The following is a 24,576-nucleotide window of genomic DNA, read 5'->3' on the forward strand; positions in this document are numbered from 1 at the left end:
GTGGGATATATGTTCGCGAGAAAATATGAAAGTGTTGTAGGAAACCGGAACTTCCTTATAACCCACGCTTTTGAACAGCATTTATCTCACAGCCTCTCAGGTGCGATAATTATGTTTACTAGTCACGTCACATAATCTTTAACGCAATAGTTTTGTTTTTTTATCACATACTATCTCTGCTACAATGTTGTATCGACCAGTATATATCACACATGATTTTGAGTGTTTTTACACCACGCGTCAAGGGCCCCGTTCCACAAAGCCATCTTAGCGCTGAGGTGATCGTAACTCCCATATTTTAACACTGGCTTACGTTAGTGGTAGCGCTAAGATCGCTTTGTGGAATAGTGCCCAGGACAGGATTTTCATTTTTCATACTCATCACCAGTTATGCCACGCTCGATGTCTGTTCTTCAGACATTAGGGGTACGGGTGGCCTTGCAGAGTTGTATCCCTTAGGTGCGCCAGAAACCTATGCTCGTTGGTTCGAATTCCGGTTCATCCCTATTATTTTGCTATTGACCAATTTTGTTAACTGGTATCATACTCATACCTAACGCACTCTTCAACCAAATATCTTCTTTTTATGAACGAATAAAAACTTTATTACTTAAGATGATGATGACTTAATGATGATGAAACCATCATAAGTTATTGAAAAATTAATAATCTTAAACATATGATCGTGTCCCACAACAACAAGTGTCAAGAATTGATCATGGGAATAAATTGAAAAACAATAAAAATAAAACATATAATCCCACAAGACGTACCCCAAGGCACAGTAAAACGCCTGATTCTATCAGCTGATGTGTTGTTATTGAACATAAGGAATTGGAAATGTGCCAGTCAATGTGCCTCGTGCCGGTCAACAGCCGTGGGATTAATTTGACTCAAAACATGTGTTCTCCCCGCAAGCGTGAATGACTGTGTATAAACCGTACTTACATTCAGAACAAGTGAATCTGTTGACGTACGTCTGAAAATGATAACCGCATATATACATGGGGATATGGTTCACAGTTCTCTAGATATGCAGATATCTGTTGCATTCCATTGAAATGTTCGTTTGCGACAACCGTTAATTAGTCTAGGATATGTCAAATAAGAGTTGCAATCGATGATTGCAATTGACACACATTGCATATCCGCAGGTCGCGTTGGTGTTGCTTTAAATCTACTTGGAAGGCTTTAAATGTCATTGGTAATGGCCATTGTGTTTTGTCTTTGATACAGTGCGAACTTTGAGTGGCTCATTGTGGCTGTTTCACAAGTACCGCTTGGCTTGAGCGTTGTGGCACAGTTACAGCACAAGTGTATTCGTTAGAGTAGATATTTTATCTGTAAACACGCTCACGTGGCTATCATCCCTTCGTTGTGCTGAGTTGTGTCCCTTTGCAATTTTAGGATCAGTTGGTCGGGAGTTCGAATCCCATGTTCACATCGATATTGATTTTTTGTTGTAAATATCAAGCGCGTTGGTTTCAGTCAAATGCCATACGTCTTGGACCTGCTTCACATTAAGCTTCAATTTAAATGAAAAACTGTATGAAGCGTCGCTAAACCCAACTCACTCACATTGTTCACGGCATATGTGTACACGCCACTTGCATTTTAAGATGTTCAGCATTTTTCTTTCTTTCATTTAATTTGTATTAACATTTAATATTTAGATATATATATAGTGATAATCAAGCTTATTGTCGTCTCATAAATTTGTGTATTAATATTAATAAATGTTATTATATTCTCATTTCAAATCTAAGGAGTTGGTTAAAAAAGTATTAAAACACCATTTCTCACCAAAATGATCACAATCTTCCATTATATAATGCGTTATTAAGCTGGCTGGTGCAGGTTGGTGATTTTGTCTACTGCACCTGATCAGCGATCGCGAAGTTGGGTTCGACTCCCCGCATCTGGCTGGTGTGTGAAACACTGGAGTCCCCATCCGTCATATTTCTGGAATATTGCTTTTTCTACATTAACGCGGCTCAGTTTTTTACGGCAGTACGGAGTTGTATCCCTTAGCTGACACGATCATCTGGTCTGGTTCGAATCCCAGATTCGTTCTGATCATGTGTTTGAAATGAACCTACTCTAGACTAGCATGCAGCCTGTTCGACCTTGATTATTCTTTTAATATTAAACTTCACACGGTGATACGACATGCTGTTATAGGTTGCGTGAAACCAAAGTCAACAGTATCGAGCTTTACAGTGGTGATGCTACGACGATCGTAACTCCAATGCTTTAAACATAGACCGAAGACGATCGTAGCTCTAAGATCGCTTTGTGGAACGGAACCTGGTAAATTTATGAACGTTTCTACAAGAAGCTTTAGAATGCCAGAACCCAGTCATGTATTCAAACGTCATCAATACTTCTTGTAGCCTGTGGCGCGACCAGCTTACCATTAATGGCGGATACTTAAGATAATTGAGGAAATTGTTATGACCAATACCTAGCTGCATCTTTTATATATCCGTGGTTGTATTGGCGAGAAATGAAACTCAGTATCCGGCCTTCGTGCCGCCTTCAAACCGTCCACGTATTATAGATTCGAACATTCGGTAATTATGTTTGTTTGTTGTTAAATGCCTCACTCAACAATATCCCAGATATATGACGGCTGTTGTGAATAATCGATTCTGGACCAGACAATTGCTCATGATATCAACCGCTGGTTTTTCTGACCCAGACTCGATTAACAGGCCGCTGTATAGTGCTGGAAGAGCGTGCAGAAAGAGACTAATACATGACTCCCTCCTCTATGTTCCCCTCATGATGTGTCTGGTTAGAACCAGTCTAGAGACTGAAGCTAATGGTAACAACCTATCAGAAGTGACCAAAGTGGTTGTGATCCGTGAAGATCCGGAGTAGACTAGGTGTTCAGCAACCCATGCTTGCCGTAAAAGGCGACCCATGCTTGTCGTTAGCAACGACCAACGGGATCGGGTGGTCAGGCTCACTGACTTGGTTGATGCATGTCATCGTATCTCAATTGCGTGGATCGCTGCTCATGATGTCAATCACTAGATTGTCTGGTCCAGACTTGATTATTTACAGACCGCGGACATGTAGCTGGAATATTGTGTGGCGTTACACAATAAACAAAGTGGTCCCAGTGTCACACCCTGCCGTACTCCAAGTCCAGGTTATTACATATGCGTTTCATATAATTAACATCAACCCTTCTTTACAGTACAGACAGCTGGCGTTGTCATAGTAAGATCTTTGTCTTGTAGGTCAATCGATGAAGTTTACTTGGTACTCGGCACTTTGGTATATGGTGTGTTACCGTTGTAATTACTGCCACAGTGTGTTGTTTCAGATCGATACATATCAAGCTATATTTGCAGTATTGATGCAACACTAAAATTATGGCCTCCTGCTAACAACTGGTTTCGAGGCTAAAGTAAATTACTGCAATTAAGCATCTGAACAAAAATTGAAAGACGGGATGAGAGCAAAACCAGCAGGATTCATTCTTAGGTCTGTGTGATCACGCGGACAAAAAGCTGCAGTTTTGCTGGTGTCAGCTTAAATTGGTACAGTGGTGTACACTTTCTGAAGGTTTTTGTTTCAATTAAAGCAGAAGCGGATTTTAATGAAGATGGTGTTGATTATATTTGGTTTTCAAAGGAGACCCTGTAACCTGGTTTAGTGATTCATATCTTCCGTCGCTCTGATTTTCTGTGATCCATTCAAAAATGTTCACCACTAATTTGCCTTTTGCGCCCAGTGGAATTTGTTTCGGCAGATAATCGAAACCGGTTCTTCTCTGGAGTTGGTGTTTTATATACAGTATAACACTCGTACTGTGGAGATTGCCTATGACGTCATGTTAGTTTGGTTTCTTGTTTCAATTTCCCCCTCTTCCTTTCGCCCTCCCTAAGTCCCCCTTGGCTGACTTGAAATTGCCCATGCCTCAAGATTAAGCTCCGAATCAGGCTCCAATTTAAAAGTCCACGATCTCTGAGATATACTCATTAATTCAGCGTGTAATGGAATTTCAAGTGATCTGATATTCTCGGTTCGTACAATTTGCCTGTGTTCTCCATTTACATTCTCCCGTCCAGACATATCATTTAACATGTCTAATAGAATTTAAATTGCTTAATTTCGGTTTCCTCCAAGTTTAATTTTTCATTTTCTTTTTTTCAAAATGAGTTAGAGAGTCTGTATGTGTTTGTTATTATAGAAATGTCACTGATCTTCACCCTCCTGTCTCTTGGGGCGGGGCTTTCCTCCCCCATCAAGGTGACACGCCTTAACTGTTCAAAGCAGTCTTAATCCAAATTCACACACATAAAAGATAGTTCCCCGAGGACTATTTGTACATACGAAAAGAAAGACTCATCACCGAAATTCTAATAACCATTGATTTCCAAAAAAATTAATCACAACCAGACACTCCAACATATTCGTAAAGTGTAAATCACAATCTTGTTCTCTTCTCTCATATCTGTAACCAAAATAACAACACTTTATTTAATTATGAGCGTTGTCGGTGAGACTTCCTTTAGATCACACCGGTGTTCGCATCACTCGTGGCGTCTCTTAGTAGGCTATTCTTGAAGACTTCATTATCAGGAACGATGTTCACATCGGCACCTGTGGTCAATGGGATTGCTTCCCAGTTGCCGAGATTGAACTAGCCACTGGTCAGTCGGTCTCCTTCAGAATTCATCTGGTTAAGCTTAACTTCGCAATATACGTGAAACTAATCTCAGCTGAACTGTCCTTTGCTGCTCGTTATAGGTCGTGATGGGCAGTTGGGAGGAAATCAGTTCTCCTTTCATACATACGGATTTCTGTGTCTGGTGTTTTCTGTCTTGGTTGGCGCTAAATTAGATCAACGGAGATTAGACCTAATCTGTTGACTAAGGGGAATTCTGAAATTCAATTAAATCTTATATATATTGTTTCTTTGAACACGCAGGTTAGAAATTGGTTATAACGTGGGATTATCGTGCATCACTGTCGTTAAGGTTAAGGCCACTGGCGGATCTAGAGTTGTGTGCGTGCGTACGTCCGTACCGTCGTGCGTGCACAGGAGGCACACAACTCCCTTTCTTCTGACACCCTACATGTTAACTGGGTCCTAGGGAAGTTAATGCGTGCATGTCCTCTTTTTCAAGATCCGGGACCCGCACTTGATGGCGTGTAAAGTAGCCAACTTACTGGGTTCAAACCCAGGTTGTGCTGATCCACAAAGGTCTTCTTGCACCGGACCAATAAGGAATGTTGATATTTGTCTCATTACCATGCTGTCCCCCTTTACTCGACCCTGGTCCCCCGTGGTGCCTTGGATTCGCAGGTTGATATTCCGGCTATATTCCACGAACGATCAAAGCTATATGTTAATTATGGCGGCGGTCTAAATCCCAAATGTTCTTAATGATATCCACGAGTGGATGGTCGTAGACGGGAGTGGACGGCTAAATGTCAAACTGATTCTGTGAGTGCGACGTGATGGGGAAGCCTATATCACAGCCTTGATGGCAATCTGGGACTCCATACTGATAAACCACGTGTTTATTTTCCAACCCAAAGTGTGCACAAGAAAATCATTACTTGTCATTAGTCCCGAATATGTTGGCTCCTGTCGTCCCGCCGCCGTTGTCTGACCTTTCTAGCCACTGGTCAGCTCAGGCCGGACTATTACCATGGTGCCAGGGTCAGATATACGTCAGAACCAGGATGAGTACTCCAGCGACCCTGATGTCGGTGTATATATCAGATAATTACCGGATGTCAATCATCCTTCCCCCAAGTAATCCCCTTCTTTGATCACACCGTTATTCATATTTAATGTTAGATTTGTATTTTCTACTGTTTGACTTTTCCGGCTTGCTGTCGAGTGATCGGATGTATTTTAATGTCAAGTGTTTGGACCTTTTCTTTTCGTTTTATTGGTCTGTCGTGTTGATTTACCAGTTACATTTAACATTGTCGTCTGTGTGTAGTAAATTACTTAAATACGTGTTTAGTTAGCTTATATTTGAAACAAATTGGTGGAAATCTACACGTAATTGTTCAGTCGAACACGATTGGTATACCCACGTGTCCGGTAAGTCGAGAGGGTTTAACAATTCCATGCGTTAGCGGTCTTGTAGTGACAAATGAGTCTCCTACAAATTTGTTTATAGCTGTGTTGATGATCTGCAGTCAGGACATGTTGATTAATGGCCACTTGTAAAGTGTATGACGTGTAAAGTGTTGCTCTTTATTGTAGGTATTTTCTAGACCAGATGGTTTACCTCAAAAGTATGACTGCCTTGAACGTATTTAAAGGTTTTTTTTATTAACCAATGCAACTTCTTGCTACTGCTGTGGCGATTTGGCCGAAACCTCCTAAGGGATAATTTTTGTCAGTGCCGGACCCCCTGCAACCCCGCCTCTTGTGTGACGCACCCCCTCCCCCAAAGGTCAAAATTCAAAATATGATGCATCCCCATTTAAACAATCCAAAAAACAGAAGGTAAAAAAGTATAAATATGAGTTATCATATTATGTCATTTCAACAATGTTTTAGACATATAATCATATCGTGAACACATCCCATATGTATCAGCAATTGTTTCTATGGACGTGAAGGGCTAAGGTGGGTTTCATGTATATGTATGGTAGGTATGATGGGTAACGGGATGAAGCCAGACTTGCTGGCGTTGGTGTTGAACGGGTAAATGGAGTGGGCGTCTACGTTGACTGGCTTGATGAGGACAGGGCGTGTAGATCATGGGACACCATGTCTCTGAAACAATGGTACAGGTGGTAATGTCTCCTTGTGAGGGGGCATGATAAACCCAATTTCTGCCCTGTTTCCTTGTCGGATCCTTTCAGACTCAAGTCCACGAGGGCCATGCTAAACAAATCATGGCTTTTCCACAACCTTCACTTCACGAATGTCAGTTTGCGAAGCCCGTCAAATAGCTTATAATACTATAGATGATTTAATTACTGAAATCAAATCCATCTTATTTGTCTTGTTTTTTTCTGTAGCCAAGATTCACTGACAACGCACACTATTCCGAGGTGGCTATGATTCATATGTGTGTTTTCTGTGAAAATGAAAGCCGTCGGTTCAGAAGGCTATAATCTGACTGCACCAACCAATTGATATCTGGAATTGACTTGATCGAAATCTTTCCAAAATGCACAAAACCTTAAATCGGTAATGTGTACATAAATGAAGCTTTGCCCGTGATATGAACGGGCTGAATGAAACTGCAGTCAATGGAATATCGAAGATCTGCCAACCACTTCATCTAACTGGTGACGAGAGACATTCTCTCCTGACATATTAAAGGCGGCCTCATCCTCACGCCTGTAGTCGCAGAATAGGACCACAGTATTCAATATATGTCGCGAAAAGCCGACTATAACGAGGATCGGGTGGTTCCATTTCTAACCTCACTGATTGTGTACATTCGTACCCCGATGGTGCTGAGAGTTGCTCATGCTGTCAGCCACTGGGTTGTAATACACGGACTTGATTAGATACAAATCGCCGAAATAACACCAGGCCAATCAGGGTTCCCTAAACCTAATGCTCGGGAAGCAGTTCGCCTTTAATTCCCAACGTGTGCACGGCGAATTTATACAGCATTATTTGGATCCTGTTTATATTAACACCGTGTAATGGATAGGCTTCTCTGAATTAATTACTGAATACGTGCATATTCAATCAATACAGGTAATTATATACGCCTGTAGTACAACGTTTCACTGTATAAGGTTCTGTGACAATGGTCAGTGGCCATTGTGGTAATGATTCACATGATTAGGTTACCCAACGCATGTAGAGTATTGACAGACTCCTACTCCAGACCTGAACCTGGACTTAGTTCTGCTCGCATTATCGATGAACCGTACTGAAGGGGATACAGTATCTCGAACTGGGGTTCTCACTGCCCCAAGGGTGCGCAATCAATATTGATGCTCCCTACATATTGAAGAAGGTACCCCGCCAGCCAATTTTCTTGAATAGACGACCATTTTTAATGCTCTCTTTTGTGCGCTTGAAAACTTCTGTAGGCGACAAACGATTTTGGCTCAGTGAATCTTCGGGGAATCTGCAGGCTGGTGCAGAAGCCACTTCCTTTGTACTCGGAAGCGCTAGACTTATCGTGATTGCTGAATATTCAACCGGAATGGTGAAAAGGCCGATGTGGGAATACGCTCTCCAAATTTAAAGGGCATTGCTTATAACTTGGCGTTTTTATTTGTGCAGCAGGATCATGTGAAAGTTAGCCTGCTTTCTTTGTTTCATTTGTTCGGCGAATCGTGTCATGTCTGCCATTTTGATTTTCTGAATGTGAGAAAAGAAACGAATTCTGATTTTAGCAAATTGATTTATATATTCAGTTGTTCAGCGGGGCTTATCCTGAGTAGCTGTTATTATAATTTGGTAATGTGTGCTTCAAAAGAAATTCTGACTTGAGTTCATTTCTAAAACCCCGTGAAGATACCGGTTAGAATTTGTCTTCAGCAACCCATGCATGTCATAAGAGGCGATCTGGTGGTCAGGCTTGCTTGGTTCATGCGCGCCATCGTATCCCAGTTGCGTAGATCTGGTTCAGGGTCGGATATTTACAGGCTGCCGTCATATAGCTGGAATATTGCTGAGTGCGGCGTTAAACAACAAAGAAGTAAACAAAATATCTAAAATACTTCTTTATCATCAGGAGCGTTGTTCGATATATACTGTTCAATAAAAGTTAAGGACCACCCAATTCTTTCATTTTACTGCAGTTAAACTGTCATGGCATTGTCAAATAGCTTATAATACTATAGATGATTTAATTACTGAAATCAAATCCATCTTATTTGTCTTGTTTTTTTCTGTAGCCAAGACTCACTGACAACGCACACTATTCCGAGGTGGCTGTGATTCATATGTGTGTTTTCTGTGAAAATGAAAGCCGTCGGTTCAGAAGGCTATAATCTGACTGCACCAACCAATTGATATCTGGAATTGACTTGATCGAAATCTTTCCAAAATGCACAAAACCTTAAATCGGTAATGTGTACATAAATGAAGCTTTGCCCGTGATATGAACGGGCTGAATGAAACTGCAGTCAATGGAATATCGAAGATCTGCCAACCACTTCATCTAATTGGTGACGAGAGACATTCTCTCCTGACGTATTAAAGGAGTGAGAAATAAAAGTTAAGGACCACACAATTCTTTCATTTTACTGCAGTTAAACTGTCATGGCATTGTCGATAATATTCAGTTAATAGGCGTGGTCGTTTTTTAAATGGAAGTCATCTTCCCGAGGCAAGAGAGTTAACTGACTTTAAAAGTCAAATTTCCACCCTTGCCGAACCAGCCTGGAATTACTGGGCTCGATCGTAACGCCACCAGTGAGTATTGCCAGTTATGTCCCTTCTAAGCCTCTCCTATGGACCAATCAGATTCCAATCACTTGCGTTTGCTTCACACAAAATGGTGGCGCCCAGTCAGGACGATCTGATCGATAATCAAGATCTATATTATGATAAAACGGGTCTTACATCGCGAAATGCATCAAATCACGTGAGCACCTTGGAATATTGCTTAGTGTGGCGTAAAACAACAAACCAACCAACCAAAGCTTGGGGTTTCGAGGAGGTTTTCTAATGGAAATTTTAGCTGAATGCCTGTAATCATTTATTGTCAGATATCTGCATCAATTTTACAGTGCGTTGATAATTGAGCAAGTGTGGTTTAACACCGCGTTGAATAATGGAGTGAATATAGTTTTATACCACTTTTAGCAATATTCAAGCAATATCACCGTTCACGGCGGGGAACACCAGAAATGGGTATCATAACATCAGAGACCATATGTCGGTATGTGGTCTCTGATAACGCTTGTGCACACAGGTACTTCCTAATTTACATATTTGGTTAATGTGTTATATAATATATTAAGTTACACCGAGATGACGTTTTGATGCGTGTTGGGTGTATTGTAAATATACTGTGCATAGGACAACTTCGGTTGAGAGGAGCCTGTTGCTAGTGTCTGCCCTTTATAACGCTTACCTCACGGAGGCCTATTGCTTTTTCCCAAACACGCGTGGTTGTGCCGCGTGCAGGTTAGTATGACGTGGCTGCCTCTGATTGGCTAAGATTTAGATAGTCACTGATGGCTGTGTTTATTTATGTTTACTTTTCATTGACGCAATACATATTTCGTTTGCCGGAGAGTATGACCCTTTGAGAAAATGTTTTAAGATTAAGTGGATGTATATATTTGTAGTGAGGTGCAGACACTTCTCTGTCTGGCTAGGGCTGTGTTTGAACTAGTTCACAAAGTCAAGAAGCGAGCTTCTACAGACGTATTACACTTGTAATGAATCGCACTTATCTGAATCAACTAGTAAATGAGGAATGAACCTACTACAGTAAGTTACGGCTGATGCTCGGTTGTGCGGAGGTACTGTGCAGAGTTACGACCCTTACCCATACCAGGACCTGCAGATCGTGTATTCTTATCCAACATTCGTGTTGATTTTGACGTTCAATCTTTCATCATCATACCCGTGCTCGCGAACACCTGGTCTCATTGATGTTCGCCCAGTGGAATCTGCTTCGGTAGATAATCGAGACTGGTTATTCTCTGTCGTTAACGTTTTATTTTTACACCAAAGTGGCAGACGCCTACGACCAGCGTTACCTTTAGCTCTCTTCCAACATTTTGCTGACACCACCTGATGTGACTGAAATATGGCATGAAACGCAACCCCCTCCCAAAGACCTCGAAGCGAGGAGCTTGTTCCAGATTTGGTTACAGATGGTGAATAGCAAAATACTGGCCAACCTGTAGATTACCATTTAGTCCCATCTAAAAGTTATGTTTAAATCCAAATGGAGCCCACAACAATGCTTAATTTCACAGCCGAGGCAATCTAGACTCGCCGAATCATTCTAGACTTGAGTTGGATTTTTTAATATATTCTCAAGGGTCTGTGAGACAGGCTTGCCAACCTGTGATGGAAGTCAATGGATGGACCCAGTTTCTAGTAAATGAATGGTTCTATTATGCATTCCGGCAATTGGAAACCGCAGTCTCGCCTCTTCAAAGGTCAACGGGGGCCCATACTACAAATATAAGCCGGTCGCTTAAACTCTCAGACGCAAATCTAAGATGCCAATCTCAGATCACAGCAGTCCAAGATATCCCAGTACCGGAAAATCCCAGCCTTCCCACAGTGGGGCGGAGATACTGGTAATTAAATGGTGGTGTAAACCTTCCGCCACCCCCTCTCAAGCCTCTGATGACCTTGATGAAGCGTCCTTTTATCCCCCACCCCCGTGACCACCAAATTTCACCCCCTACTTATTGCTCAGCGGTAGTATATGTGGCTGGACGCCAGGAAGGTTGTTCATTTATGAAGAATTATAATTACTGAATGATATGAAACTCGTGTGTGGCGCCGCACATCGTTCAGCTTGGCTGAAACCAGTTTTATACGCATTTGTTCGACCCGGGAGTGTTGTTAACATCGAATTTGATGATTTGTAAAACAACAGCTATAAAGCAGTCTCTTGTTGCATATCGTTTAGTCTGGTCGGATGCGGGTTTGGGTAATTTTTCATCTCATGGCATCCTCAGAAAGAACTCTTCCCAAACACGCCGAGAAATCTAACCGAACCGGTTCACGAAGTCTGACGTAAACCCATTGCGAAAGTCGTAGAGCTCAGATGGGATTGCATATTTAGGTACACAGGCCAATACAACAAAACGGTCTTAGAGCTAAGTTCAAAATCAGTGTTAAAGGATACAAGTAACAACCTTTGCGCCAAAACTGTGAGGGAGACGGCGCCTAGTCTTAGGCGTACTTCCGGGTACGCCGCACTTAATAGATGCTGGGTAACCGGAAGTTAGCGATGAAGGTCACAGTGTATGATAATCTGAGGCAGTAAAGAACGTTTCGTGCTAAATAGTCGTCGTTTATGGTTATACTTCCTCCTGGCTTTTAAAGATTACACAGGTTGTTAGGGCCCAAATTACCCGGAACTGTAGGTCCCTTCCAAATCGATACATATTCCTGTCTCGTTTTAAACCCGTTTTACACCGCAGTTGTTCAGGGCGCAATTGATTCATGTTAATTGATTCGTACAATAAGTACCACAACGATCAGCTGATGTAGTTAAACACGCGCAACCATCCGATCGAGGGCTTAGCTCAGGGTATTGCACTCCGTGGATCTATCGGCAGCACTTCAGGTTCGCATCGATCTGTTTTTGCAGAATATGTCAAATGAAATATACATGAGCTGGCGGCTCTGCTCAAAGTATAGAGTTCCCAGACAGCGCGAAATATTTCCATTATGTCTCCTTTCGAGGGATGAAAAATGTAACGCTTCCTATTCATAGTACTGAAGTTTATATAGTGGATCATCGCATAGCTGCAGAAAATTGATACTGCTGTATATCGATGTACGTTCAAGTCCTGGGCACTGCTCGCTCCGTGAAAGCTATTGATCTTCAGTTCATTAACATATTAACTATTTTGCACGCTTCAGTGAATGGTTGAATATTGTTTGACGCCGCAGATAACATATAACTTTAACACAGCCTGTGAATAATTAAATCTAAATCAAGCCAACCAATGAAGTTACAACGATCTAATAACGACGATACCCTTGCAGACAGGACGCACGTTTTGACCAGACGATCTACCCTGTAGTCAATTCTTGCATCATGCAGGGGAGATTGGGGATATTCTTGCTCAGAATGCCAACTGGGGCTCTAACACAGACCAGATAGCATTCTCATATTACCGCATGTACGTGGCATTTCAAGCATTTCCTTAATACATCACACTGGCTATTATAGTCTGTGATAGTTCAGTACTGACGGAAAGACTGACACGACATACCTAGACAAAGGATTGATCTAATTGTTGGTGATTTGCTGAAATGAAACACCAGTCATTGACAACCTGTCATTATGAATCAGCTCACTTGGAGAGTTGGTACAGTAATACCGTTCTATATTTATTCCTCATCTGTCGATTGCGGTGGTGAAGAAGCAGACGTACATTTAAGTGAACTATTGCGTTGTATATTACTTACATACTCATGCGTGTGGTCTATATGTGGATACACTCGTAACATAAACTATAAAGCTTGTATTTAATTCTGCTGTTATGATTTTTATCGCTATGCGATGTCCATCTGCCGCAAGACGGCTCTTTTGCGTCATTCGTGACCAACTCATGTTATTCCGGAACAAGCCGGAAAGCGACTCGTGCCCCTCTCGTGACCACTTTTGCGACCGGGTTCCGTCTTAGCGCAAACGGGCATACCTAAAACAATTGTCAACTCGTTGGGTAATGGTTGACATATATTATTTCCCCATACATTATATATATTTCAGATACAATTTAAAGCACATCGGGACGTGCGGAATTATACAGTATGCTTGAACACATTTAACGGTGTCTTGGGTATATTTTTTGATGCAAGACATATGTTTCTGAGCGGTTCTTTGACGAAGGACTTGAAATCATACGCGCATTCTAATTGGTTTGTCCTATTTTCGCACACAACATTCATCGATAAAGGGAACGAGTCTTCTTGCAGGTTACGGAAAGGGGCGAGTGGTGACGAGTGCGAACCACCTCTGCTATTGCGCATGCACGAAGAATGACAATGTCGTAATTATGTACAGTTGAGTTCTAACCGGCAGTCGCATTGCATAACAAAGTATGGTAACATCAACTTGGAATGCATTACGCATTATCACATGTGTAAGTGACTAGCATGATCAACGCCATTTATCTTCAAATATCTTTAAACCTTCTTCCTATGGAACTTCCTATGGAAGCGCCCATCACCGTGCTTATGCAGCCCTGACATGAATATTGTGAGGGGCGTGAGAAAGGACATTATTTCGGTTTCCGATTTAGCCAATCTTGAGATTGATGCGGAATATCCAATTACAGAGGGCATCATTTGTCTTTGCTAAATAAAATATATTTCAACAATATCTGCAATTTACATCTTATATATGCGACGTGCATGTGGTAGGGCAATGTATTAACTATGTATATACGTTCTTGCGTCGATAATATCATACGGCGTGGAAGATAATTGGCTGGCACTGTTGGTAAATAAACCATTATATAACGCGCCGTTGGCATTGCTGGTATTAGGTATTCACGTGGCATTATCGGCTGCGTGCTTTATTAATGGACGATGTCAGATCCTGTTATAGATGATTTCTTTGATGTCATTCCACGATGGGTCTCGAGCTTATCTATGATGAAAAACTGTCGGCAGCACACGCAGTGAATATCTTCCCCATGCTGAAGGCGAAAGACGAGATCGGGTGGTCAGGCTCGCTGATTTGGTTGATAGAGCCATCTTATCCCTGTTGCGTAGATCGATGATCATGATGTAAATCATTGGATTGTCTGGTCCAGTCTCCATTATGTAAGACTCTGTCTTGGCGGAGTCCGTCTCAGCGTGTACGGACGGTGAGGATCGATGCTCTCGATGTGAATCACTGGATTGTCTGGTCTAGTCTCGATTATGTAAGGCTCTGTGTGTTCGGGCTACAAGATGCTCATGCTTTCACTCATGTGTTTGTCTGATGCAGTCACAATTATTTTCTGGGCGCTGTTCTGTGTATTGCTGAATTCGGCGTTATACAGCATTCACACTGACGCTGTCTTGACTGAAGATGCATGTGATCGATCCCAATTGCGTGGATCGATGCTCATGATGTCAATCACTGGATTGTCTGATCCAGACTCGATTATTTACAGACCGCCGTCATATAGCTAGAATATTGCGTTAAACAACAAACAAACAAACTACTACTACTACTACTACTACTACTACTACTACTACTACTACTACAGGACAACCCAGGTGTGTAGGCGTAGTAAATCGCTGTGCAGAGTTGCGTCCATTAGTTGTGTAAGGATCCGCAGATGGTGGGTTCGAATTCCAAATTAGCCTCGAATGTGAGCCTTTGTCTGTCAGCACCCAGCCGTAAAGATCAATGACCCGCATCACTTAGATGTTCCTCCCCCAGAAAGCTGACACGCTATAATATATCTGAAACACTGTCCAAAGCTGCGTTAAATCTGACTTAGTCGCTGTAACAACTTCGAATTGTCATGGCATAGTAGTATTTTCAAATGGCAGTAATGCGATGCTATTTCATTTGACAATAACCACACATCTGTCAGCTCTACAATGGTTCCCACTCTCAATAAGCCTTTGTTCATCGCAATCTTCTATATCTGGTCTATAGGGAACTGACGTTAGCGCCACTTCGCAATCTCGACATCTTTTCCAGGCTGTCCATTTTATCGTACCGCCCATGTCGACGATGTGGACATCCAGATTAATATTTAAGGAACCATTATATGCTGCTCTCGAGTCTAATGATTAATTAGTTTCCTAAATAAGATATGAGCTTTTTATTCTAACTATCCTCTTTGGGAGGATCAGTGTTAAGCATTTCAGAAATCTCTACCCTGTGGTAAAATTAATGAAAACAGTTGGGTACAAAATGAAGCAAATATTTCTTTAGTTTTACTGTCAGTGCAAAGAATTTCCTTGGAGTAATGCATCGTCAGTCTTGACAGTCAGTCTTATTTTTTAGCATTTGCTCACCGCCTACTTGCCCACAGCAATCGCATTTCCAAGACAATCGTTAATGTAGGGAATTCTACACTCACTGTAGATGATTGGTTTTCAAGTAGAAAAAAAATGTTATCGTTGAAGCCAGACATGATGTTTTTTCGTCTTTGGGCAAATCGCATATTTGTTTTGCTGAAATTGGTTGTCTTTTGGAGGAGAGTCACCACTCCAACCTGTAACCGACATGAGTGTTGCGTGGCCTTGACCTTCGTACCGTCTCCACGACCCGGTGCTCGGCACAAATCGAGGGACCATCAGCGTGACCTTGTATCCTGTACGAGGCCTCGATATGTCCGAGTCGACTTAAATTGGGGTTGGATGATCATAATGGCCCTGGAGAATCAGGGAAGACTCACACGTGAATGGTAGAGCGTGGTTTGCGATATGTTACAAGCCACGACGGCGGTCACCAACTGTGATCTTCATATATTGAACCCATGTGGAAAGTGGAATCGAACTCGGGTCTTTAGCGTGACGAGCGAACCATTTTGACACTTGGCTCCCTGCTGTCCCTTCTTGCCTTAACTGGGCCATGTGTGTCAAGGCAGTAGAAGTACTACGACTGTCTTAACTTCCATGCCGTAACAAAGGACCGCCTCCGTGGTCTAGTGGTAGAGCGTCCGCCCGGAGAGCGGAAGTTCCGGGGTTTGATCCCCGGCCGCGTCATACCAAAAGACGTTAAAAGATAGTACTTGTTGTTACCCTTTCTGGGGCTAGGCATTAAGGGGCTAAAACAAGGACTGGTCGGATCGGAGTCAGTATACTGTGTCTGAGTGGGGTATTCATGTTAAACTGCGGCATGGTATCTCAGTGTGCTAGCACTAAAAATCGGCATCAGTCCGGACTAGTACAAGCAGCCACACAAACACACACACGTACATGCACGTCGCTCTATAAGTGCAATAATCTTGGACGCGACGTTAAACCCCATTTCACCTTACCTCACCTGTAACAAAGCCTATCGATAGTCGGAGGCTAAGATCGCTTTGTGGGACAAGGCTCTGTTCACGGGTGACTAGTCTGTCAACAGACACTGAAACAAATATATCTTATACAGCTCATGCAAGTCTATAATGTTTGGCAAGTCTAGAATACTGCAGTATTTGAAAATGAAGAAAGTCTCTGGGCAATTTTTTATGATATTTTATGACTATACTTTAAGAACGTTTTTCTGTAAAATATATTCATTTCCGAGACAAGGTGTAAGTCTAACAGGTGACAGGAGGGTGGGTTTGCTGTGTAAACTCGTTCTCTCGTCACTGCAAAGGTCATGACTGACTGGCCGCCTTTTAGTGCAGAAACACCATTGATCCTTCCACTATCGTGGGGGGCCTAGGGAGTCACTCTAAGTCAGGGAGTCCCACGGGGTCAGTTATAGCATTATGCTAACAAGTGACAACAGGGACTCGAAACATTTTGTTATGTCTATTAACAAAAAATAGAAATACATTTTAATATATATATTTTTATAGCATTGAATTTTAAACTCAAAGAAATGTATTGTCATTTAAAATACTTGTACATAATCATTATACAACCCTAAGCCCCCCTCTAACAATTTGCATGTTTTGGGAACAGAGTCTTCAACATTTAACAGTTTTGTCTTTTTAATTTAAATCAAAATAATTTAAACAAAAATCATCATCTTTGAACAATTATTGAAAGTATTTACAAACTAATATTAATTAAATGTTTAGTATTTAATCAATAACTTATTTCAATAGTATTTAAAGAAAACAAGACATATGTCTCGCGGCCATCTTGAAAATCGCGGCTATATTGGATTTTTTCTAATTGGCTTCATATCCCGAAATAATTGTAGCATCTAAATCTATCATCATGTCAAGTTTCATGGTTATAACAGATAGTGCACAATTGACCCTATATCTAGCTCCAAAAGGCTGGACTTTAGAGCCTCGTTATAAAGTTCATCCTTTTGATGAACTGCCTTGGATCATATTTTGTCGATTTGCAGTTCTGTTTTATATCAGATTAGGGACTTTATGATTCACAGCATCTTCTGTTGTTGCAATTTTGCTTCAGTTTGACACTGATTTGATCATTCATATTCCTTTTGGAAATGTTAATGTTTGGCATGACATATCTTACAAGAGAGTTGACGGCTCATATTCGTTTTAGAGATGATCAGTTTTGATAAAACATATCTGAAGAGATATTTGACGTCGTTAAAAGATATGATATGCTGCAGCAAGTGCTTTAACGTGAACATTGAGAAAAACATCCACTTTGTGCAGTGGTAATGACTCACAAGTATTGTATTCTGCTTGTGGATAATCTGATTTCTCTGTCTTACAAAGTCTGTTTGCTAGTCTTTAATCAGCTGTTGTCTTTGCAGACAGGATTGCTTGCTTAACATTTCACCTGCAGTGCCTTCTTGGTACCCGTTTGTACTGCTAACATGTCTATCGTCACCGATTAACCAACTTGTAGATGTTGCTTTGAGCTAACGCTGCTGTTATTGACACTTCTTGTTCTACCTTCTACAGTTACTGAATCAACTTTTATCTTTTGCATCCTGTTTTTACCGTAAATGTTCTATTGACATAATTACTGTCGGTTACCCGTGTATACAACCATTTACTCACAATTGTATAGAGACATACGTTTCAAGCCTATTTTCTTGAAACTTGCATGTGTTTATGTCAAGTTGATCATCTAATATTAATATATTTGCTCTCCCTTTACCTCTCTGGTACCCAGGCCGCAACTTCTTATATTGAAGCCAGATATGTTGTTTTTCGCTGTTCATGATATGGTATGATATTAATAATAAACAAGTCAGTATATGTGCCTCATTAGTTCCACTATTTCTCAAAGAAAGGTTCCACAGTCATAGCAGCTGTCTGTCGTACTGACGGGTACCCATGTATACACGTTCTTGTAATTTGAGCTTCGCTGTCATCTGTTACAGGTTGTGGTTCGTGGAGCTGATGCTGATCGGCGTGGTGGTGTCCATGTTCGTGCTGGGGACGCTGTTCCTGCTGTGTGGCCATCTCTCCACCGACCCCACCAGCCGGAGAGTCTTCAACTCCTCCGCCAAGAACAGATGCGCCAGGGGACTCAACATCTTTGTAAGTCATTCATTCATTCATTCATTGTTCGTTCGGTCATTAATTCATCCAATTGTTCGTTTGGTCATTTATTCATCCAATCGTTCGTTGGTTCATTCTTTCATTCATTGTTTGTTCTGTCATTTAGTCATCCAATCGTTCGATCATTCATTCATCCATCCATTCGTTCATTCATTGTTCGTTCGATCGTTTATTCGTCCATCCATTCATCCAATCGTTAGTTCGTTCATTCATTTATTGATTGTTCGTTCGGTCATTTATTCATCCATCCATCCAATCGTTCGTTCGTTCGTTGTTCCTTCGTTCATTCATTGTTCGTTTGGTCATTTTTTCATGAGATAGTTTGATCATCCATCCATCCATCCAATCGTTCGTTCGTTCATTCGTTCAATATATTACAATTATGGTGGTTGATATATAGATGATAATTTAATTCTTTGTATACTGTTTAAATTTGCATGTTGGGCATACATACATTTATAAGGTTGCGTCATGTACAGTGTGTGTCTGTGCAGCCAGGGCCCCCGGCTAGGGAACCAGGCAGCTGTCTGTGCTATATTAACGGCGGGCAGTGTCGTACTGGAGGCAAATGAGAAATGATACTCATTTTCAAAAAAACATCTTAACTCACACACACATGTAGACATATCCACATGTCCAGGGCTCCATTTCTGATATGTGAAGGCCGAACTATCCACTCGTTGACATGCGTTGTCTACCTTAGTTGTACCAGGATTCGCTGGTCGTAAAGTCCGAGTATTATCCTCAGCTATGGCCGTATTTGTGCACACAATGTAACGCTCACTATCTGTACTAAGCTGAGAATGACAGCCTGGTGACTTTTGGGACGTCAGTTCCGTTTTTTTAAGTTCTCTGATTGATGACATTGAAATAATAAGACAAGAAGTGGGAATCCTTGATTCAATCCTGTCTTAATGATACCATGACTTCAATATATAACCCTATCTAATTACTAAACCGAAACTTCGTGGTATAACTGAATCATTGCCCGAAGCAGCGTCAAACCCAACTCACTCACTAACTCGGCACATTGCCCCTTCCGGTTTTATCATGCTGTGTAGAAAGTGAAGAGAGCAGGGTGTCGCTGCGAGGAGCTTCTTAACAAGGATTTGAGGTTCAAGTCTTCAAAGGACATGTAACTGGTTTCACTGTTCGTACACGCAGCCTTCATGCGCTTCACTGATATTTGTAGAAAGGAGTCCAGTTTTTCCCGCATGTGGATAGAATTTGTTAAACTGGTCTCAAATTGCCACAAAGACCCTAAACCAGCCATTAACCGTATAAATATGTACTTCTCCTTCAGCGAATATCGATAAGTGCCGGTGTGCCTCTGTTCGAATGAGAGCAACAAAATGTTTGGCCCGCTTTATTTCCACCTTATGGCCACATGAACATAAATATCGGAAACAGTTAAACTTGCTACTGTCGAATGATCCTTTCACTATAATTACGCTGCTATTTTAAGAGCTAACATTGTATAGATTTTTCTCAAAAACGTATGTTCGAATTTTTATTCCAGGTTAGTCATCTTACATGGAAATCTATGTGGACATGTTTTCTAATTCGCGATTTGTTTTTTTTGTTATAAATATTTATTTTATTTCTGAACAAATTAGCACACATTCCGGCTCCTTGAATTTACAGACTCTGAGGCCTGGGTCTTTCCTGTACTTTCAACTCTAGAGAACACGGGACAAGCTGTAAAATGATACCACATTTGATAATAGTTTTCAAATATTCCTTCCTGCTCGCAGAACTCCGGGGAATATAATTGACCTTGAACTTTGTCAATTCGACAAATGGTCAGGGTCACCGAATACTCACACGAAAGGTCATATGAATAATAGTTCTCGTGTTCCTTCCACTTTGAGTGCAGTCGACGAACCTTTCATGCTGTGTTGACATTTCCAAACTGTGTCATATTTGAAGTGCAGAGTTGCGTCCCTTTGGCACGCCAGAAACCTATGATCGTGGGTTCGAATCCCGGTTCGCCCCAATTATGTTTCTAGGTTTGTCAGCACCATACCCGTGCTCGTGGGTTTCATCGAAGTGGTAAACGTCTGAGACCTGCATCACTTAGGGCTTTCCTCCAACATTAAGCTGACACGCCGTTATATAACTGGAATACTGTCAAAAGCGGCGTTAAACCCAACTCACTCACTCACTCATATTTTAAAATTTACGAGGATGCATATTTCATTAATGAAGGACTGGGGTCAGATTTGAGTTTCAAAACCCAATTCTTTAAACTCATTTATTGTGATGGTGTTGAACAATTAAACAGTTAATGAGTGAGTGTGTGAGTGAGTGGTTTTACGCCGCTTTAGCAGTGTTCCGGCAATATCACGGCGGGGGACGCCAGAAATGGTCTTCACACCTTGTACCCATTTTGGGAATCGAACTCGGATCTTCGGAATGACGAGAGAACGATTTAACAACTGGGCTACCCAACCGCTCCTACGCAGCGAATGCTAACTCTAATTACACAGAGACAATGTCACATTTTCACAGTATTAACTTGGGTTACAATTGGCCCCACAATCTACATGTATGCTTGGTCGTAAGAGGCGACATGATGGGTCTAGTGGTCAGGCTCAGTGACTGTCTCGACAGCGTATCATCGTACCCCGACGGCCTGTTGTTTTTACATATGTATAAATAATAATATTCACTGGATTGTCTAGTCCAGACTCGATTATTAACAGGCTTCCGTCATACAGCTGGAATATTGCTGAGTGCAGCTTAAAAAAATGATTTCAATACACAATGCTCTGTAACACGTGAACATGAAGTTACACACTATCTTGTTTTGTTGTTTAACGCCGCACTCAGAAATATTCCAGCTATATGACGGCGGTCTGTATATAATCGAGTCTGGACCAGACAATCCAGTGATTGATATCATGAGCATCGATCCACACAATTGGAATACGATGACAAGCATAAACCAAGTCAGCGAGCCTGACCACCCGATCCCGTTAGTCGCCTTTTATGACAAGCATAGTCGCCTTTGATGGCAAGCATGGGTTGCTGAAGACAAACGCTATCTTTGCTCTACGATTGGTGAGATAGACACACAATAGTTGCGACGTTAACATCGTTTGGTGAAACGAGACCCGCGTCTGATTTTCAGAGGTTTAATTTCACGCTAACGTAACCTCGTGGCATGCAGATTTATGTTTGAAGGTGGATTTTCAAAGTCCAGATCTGATGTGTTACTCTCTTGATTTACTTTAAGACGGTAGGGTTGTTCCAGACACCTTGTTCCATACCCTCCAACACACGTAAATACTAAACATAATACGTTTAATCTTCTTCCGTTGTCACGGAATGTTAATCAAACTTTTATCTCCCCCATAGACAATCAAAACCTGTACACCATCAATCTTATTTTCTGTGACAGTACAACGCTATCCGATTACGTCACCCGGCAATTTCGTGATGATGTGCTAAAATAATCCACACATTTTACAGGCGAAAAGATCCTCTTAAAACAAAAACCTGACGCAACCTCTCACTTGACACCCGCTGTTTTAACACGAGTAAACTAATACTCGCACAGAAACCCAGAACAAAGCTCTCCCCGCCCGATCCTGTGTAATCGTATTGTCTGACAGCCACTCGGAACAGGACCATCTCTCGTACGATCAGCACCCAGCCATCAGATCTCGCGGCCCCGTCTGAAACAGTGCGACATTACTGAACGTAGAGCTAGTCCCCAGATTGAAGATATTCATAGCCGTGTCTATTGATCTGTTAGAATATTGTCCCCCTTGCTGACGTCTCCATCAAAACCCATTCACAATCACCTACACGCTCGCCAGTAGAACACACTGGCTTTATGGTGTAACGGTGTTATGCTATATGGGTAATAGATTCACTACTCTACCAGACGGGGTCTGGTGTTTGCGTTGGTTAGGAACGGACCAGGTTTTTTCAAGCGTACAGTGAAACATCAATACTTATTTAATTCCTCGTATCATGTTTGATCAATGTTGTTACACATGTTTATGTGTAATTATCCTTTCGGATGCATTAATTGAATCGCCGCAAATCATCGCCGACATATTTATGAGTGTTTAAGTAGAGCCGGTCGGTGTTTAGCAGAGGCAGTTTTTGTTCTGCTTTCAGAAATATTACAGGCCTGTTGTTTGGAATGTATTTGCTAATAAGGACATGGAACTATAAACTAGACTATAAAAATAGGAATTCAATCGCGCCTGTTGTTTGGAATGTATTTGCTGATAGGGACATGGAACTATAAACTAGACTATAAAAATAGGAATTCAATCGCGCCTGTTGTTTGGAATGTATTTGCTAATAAGGACATGGAACTATAAACTAGACTATAAAAATAGGAATTCAATCGCGCCAGTTGTTTGGAATGTATTTGCTGATAGGGACATGGAACTATAAAATAGACTATAAAAATAGGAATTCAATCGCACCTGTTGTTTGGAATGTATTTGCTAATAGGGAGATGGAACTATAAAATAGACTATAAAAATAGGAATTTAATCGCGCCTGTTGTTTGGAATGTATTTGCTGATAGGGACATGGAACTATAAAATAGTCTATAAAAATAGGAACACAATCATTCCTGTTGTTTGGAATGTATTTGCTGATAGGGACATGGAACTATAAAATAGTCTATAAAAATAGGAACACAATCATTCCTGTTGTTTGGAATGTATTTGCTAATAGGGAGATGGAACTATAAAATAGACTATAAAAATAGGAATTCAATCGCGCCAGTTGTTTGGAATGTATTTGCTGATAGGGACATGGAACTATAAAATAGACTATAAAAATAGGAATTCAATCGCACCTGTTGTTTGGAATGTATTTGCTAATAGGGACATGGAACTATAAAATAGACTATAAAAATAGGAATTTAATCGCGCCTGTTGTTTGGAATGTATTTGCTGATAGGGACATGGAACTATAAAATAGTCTATAAAAATAGGAACACAATCATTCCTGTTGTTTGGAATGTATTTGCTGATAGGGACATGGAACTATAAAATAGTCTATAAAAATAGGAACACAATCATTCCTGTTGTTTGGAATGTATTTGCTAATAGGGAGATGGAACTATAAAATAGACTATAAAAATAGGAATTTAATCGCGCCTGTTGTTTGGAATGTATTTGCTGATAGGGACATGGAACTATAAACTAGACTATAAAAATAGGAATTCAATCGCGCCTGTTGTTTGGAATGTATTTGCTGATAGGGACATGGAACTATAAAATAGACTATAAAAATAGGAATTCAATCGCGCCTGTTGTTTGGAATGTATTTGCTGATAGGGACATGGAACTATAAAATAGACTATAAAAATAGGAACACAATCATTCCTGTTGTTTGGAATGTATTTGCTAATAGGGAGATGGAACTATAAAGTAGACTATTAAAATAGGAACACAATCGTGCATGTTGTTTGGAATGTATTTGCTAATTGGGACATGGAACTATAAAATAGGAATACTACCGCGGGAGTCTGTCTCCCAGGCCGTGGAGAAAAACTCAAGTGTAGAATGGATTTGGCAAGTCTAGATTGCTTAAGCTCAAGCCTGAAAGCAAGGATTGTTCTGGGCTCCATTTCGATTTTTTCTGGGCTCCATTTTGATTTTATTATTGTTGTTTTGGAGATATATATTCTGGCTAGACAGACGGTGGAATGGGTGGTCATGTGGTTAGGGTGGCCACTCGTATCGCCTTGTGACCGGGTTTAATTTTATATTTTGGTGCGATTTAGGCCAACCAACCCCACTATGCTTGTCGTAAGAGGCATAAATC

The 24,576-nt window shown here is 41.1% G+C and overlaps 1 protein-coding gene across 4 annotated transcripts in view; it reads left to right on the plus strand.

Moving 5' to 3' along the window:
* LOC139450776 (neuronal membrane glycoprotein M6-a-like) overlaps positions 1-24,576 on the plus strand; it is a 109,946-nt gene that overhangs the window by 53,082 nt on the left and 32,288 nt on the right. For all 4 annotated transcript variants that reach the window (XM_071232607.1, XM_071232608.1, XM_071232606.1 and 1 more), the window contains one exon: positions 18,594-18,753. In XM_071232607.1, coding sequence (XP_071088708.1) covers positions 18,594-18,753 — 160 coding nt within the window. The remainder of the gene's footprint in view (positions 1-18,593; positions 18,754-24,576) is intronic.

The sequence above is a fragment of the Haliotis cracherodii genome, unplaced genomic scaffold (genome assembly GCF_022045235.1).
Source record: "Haliotis cracherodii isolate W230 unplaced genomic scaffold, xgHalCrac1.p SCAF_8, whole genome shotgun sequence".
Lineage (NCBI taxonomy): Eukaryota > Metazoa > Mollusca > Gastropoda > Lepetellida > Haliotidae > Haliotis > Haliotis cracherodii.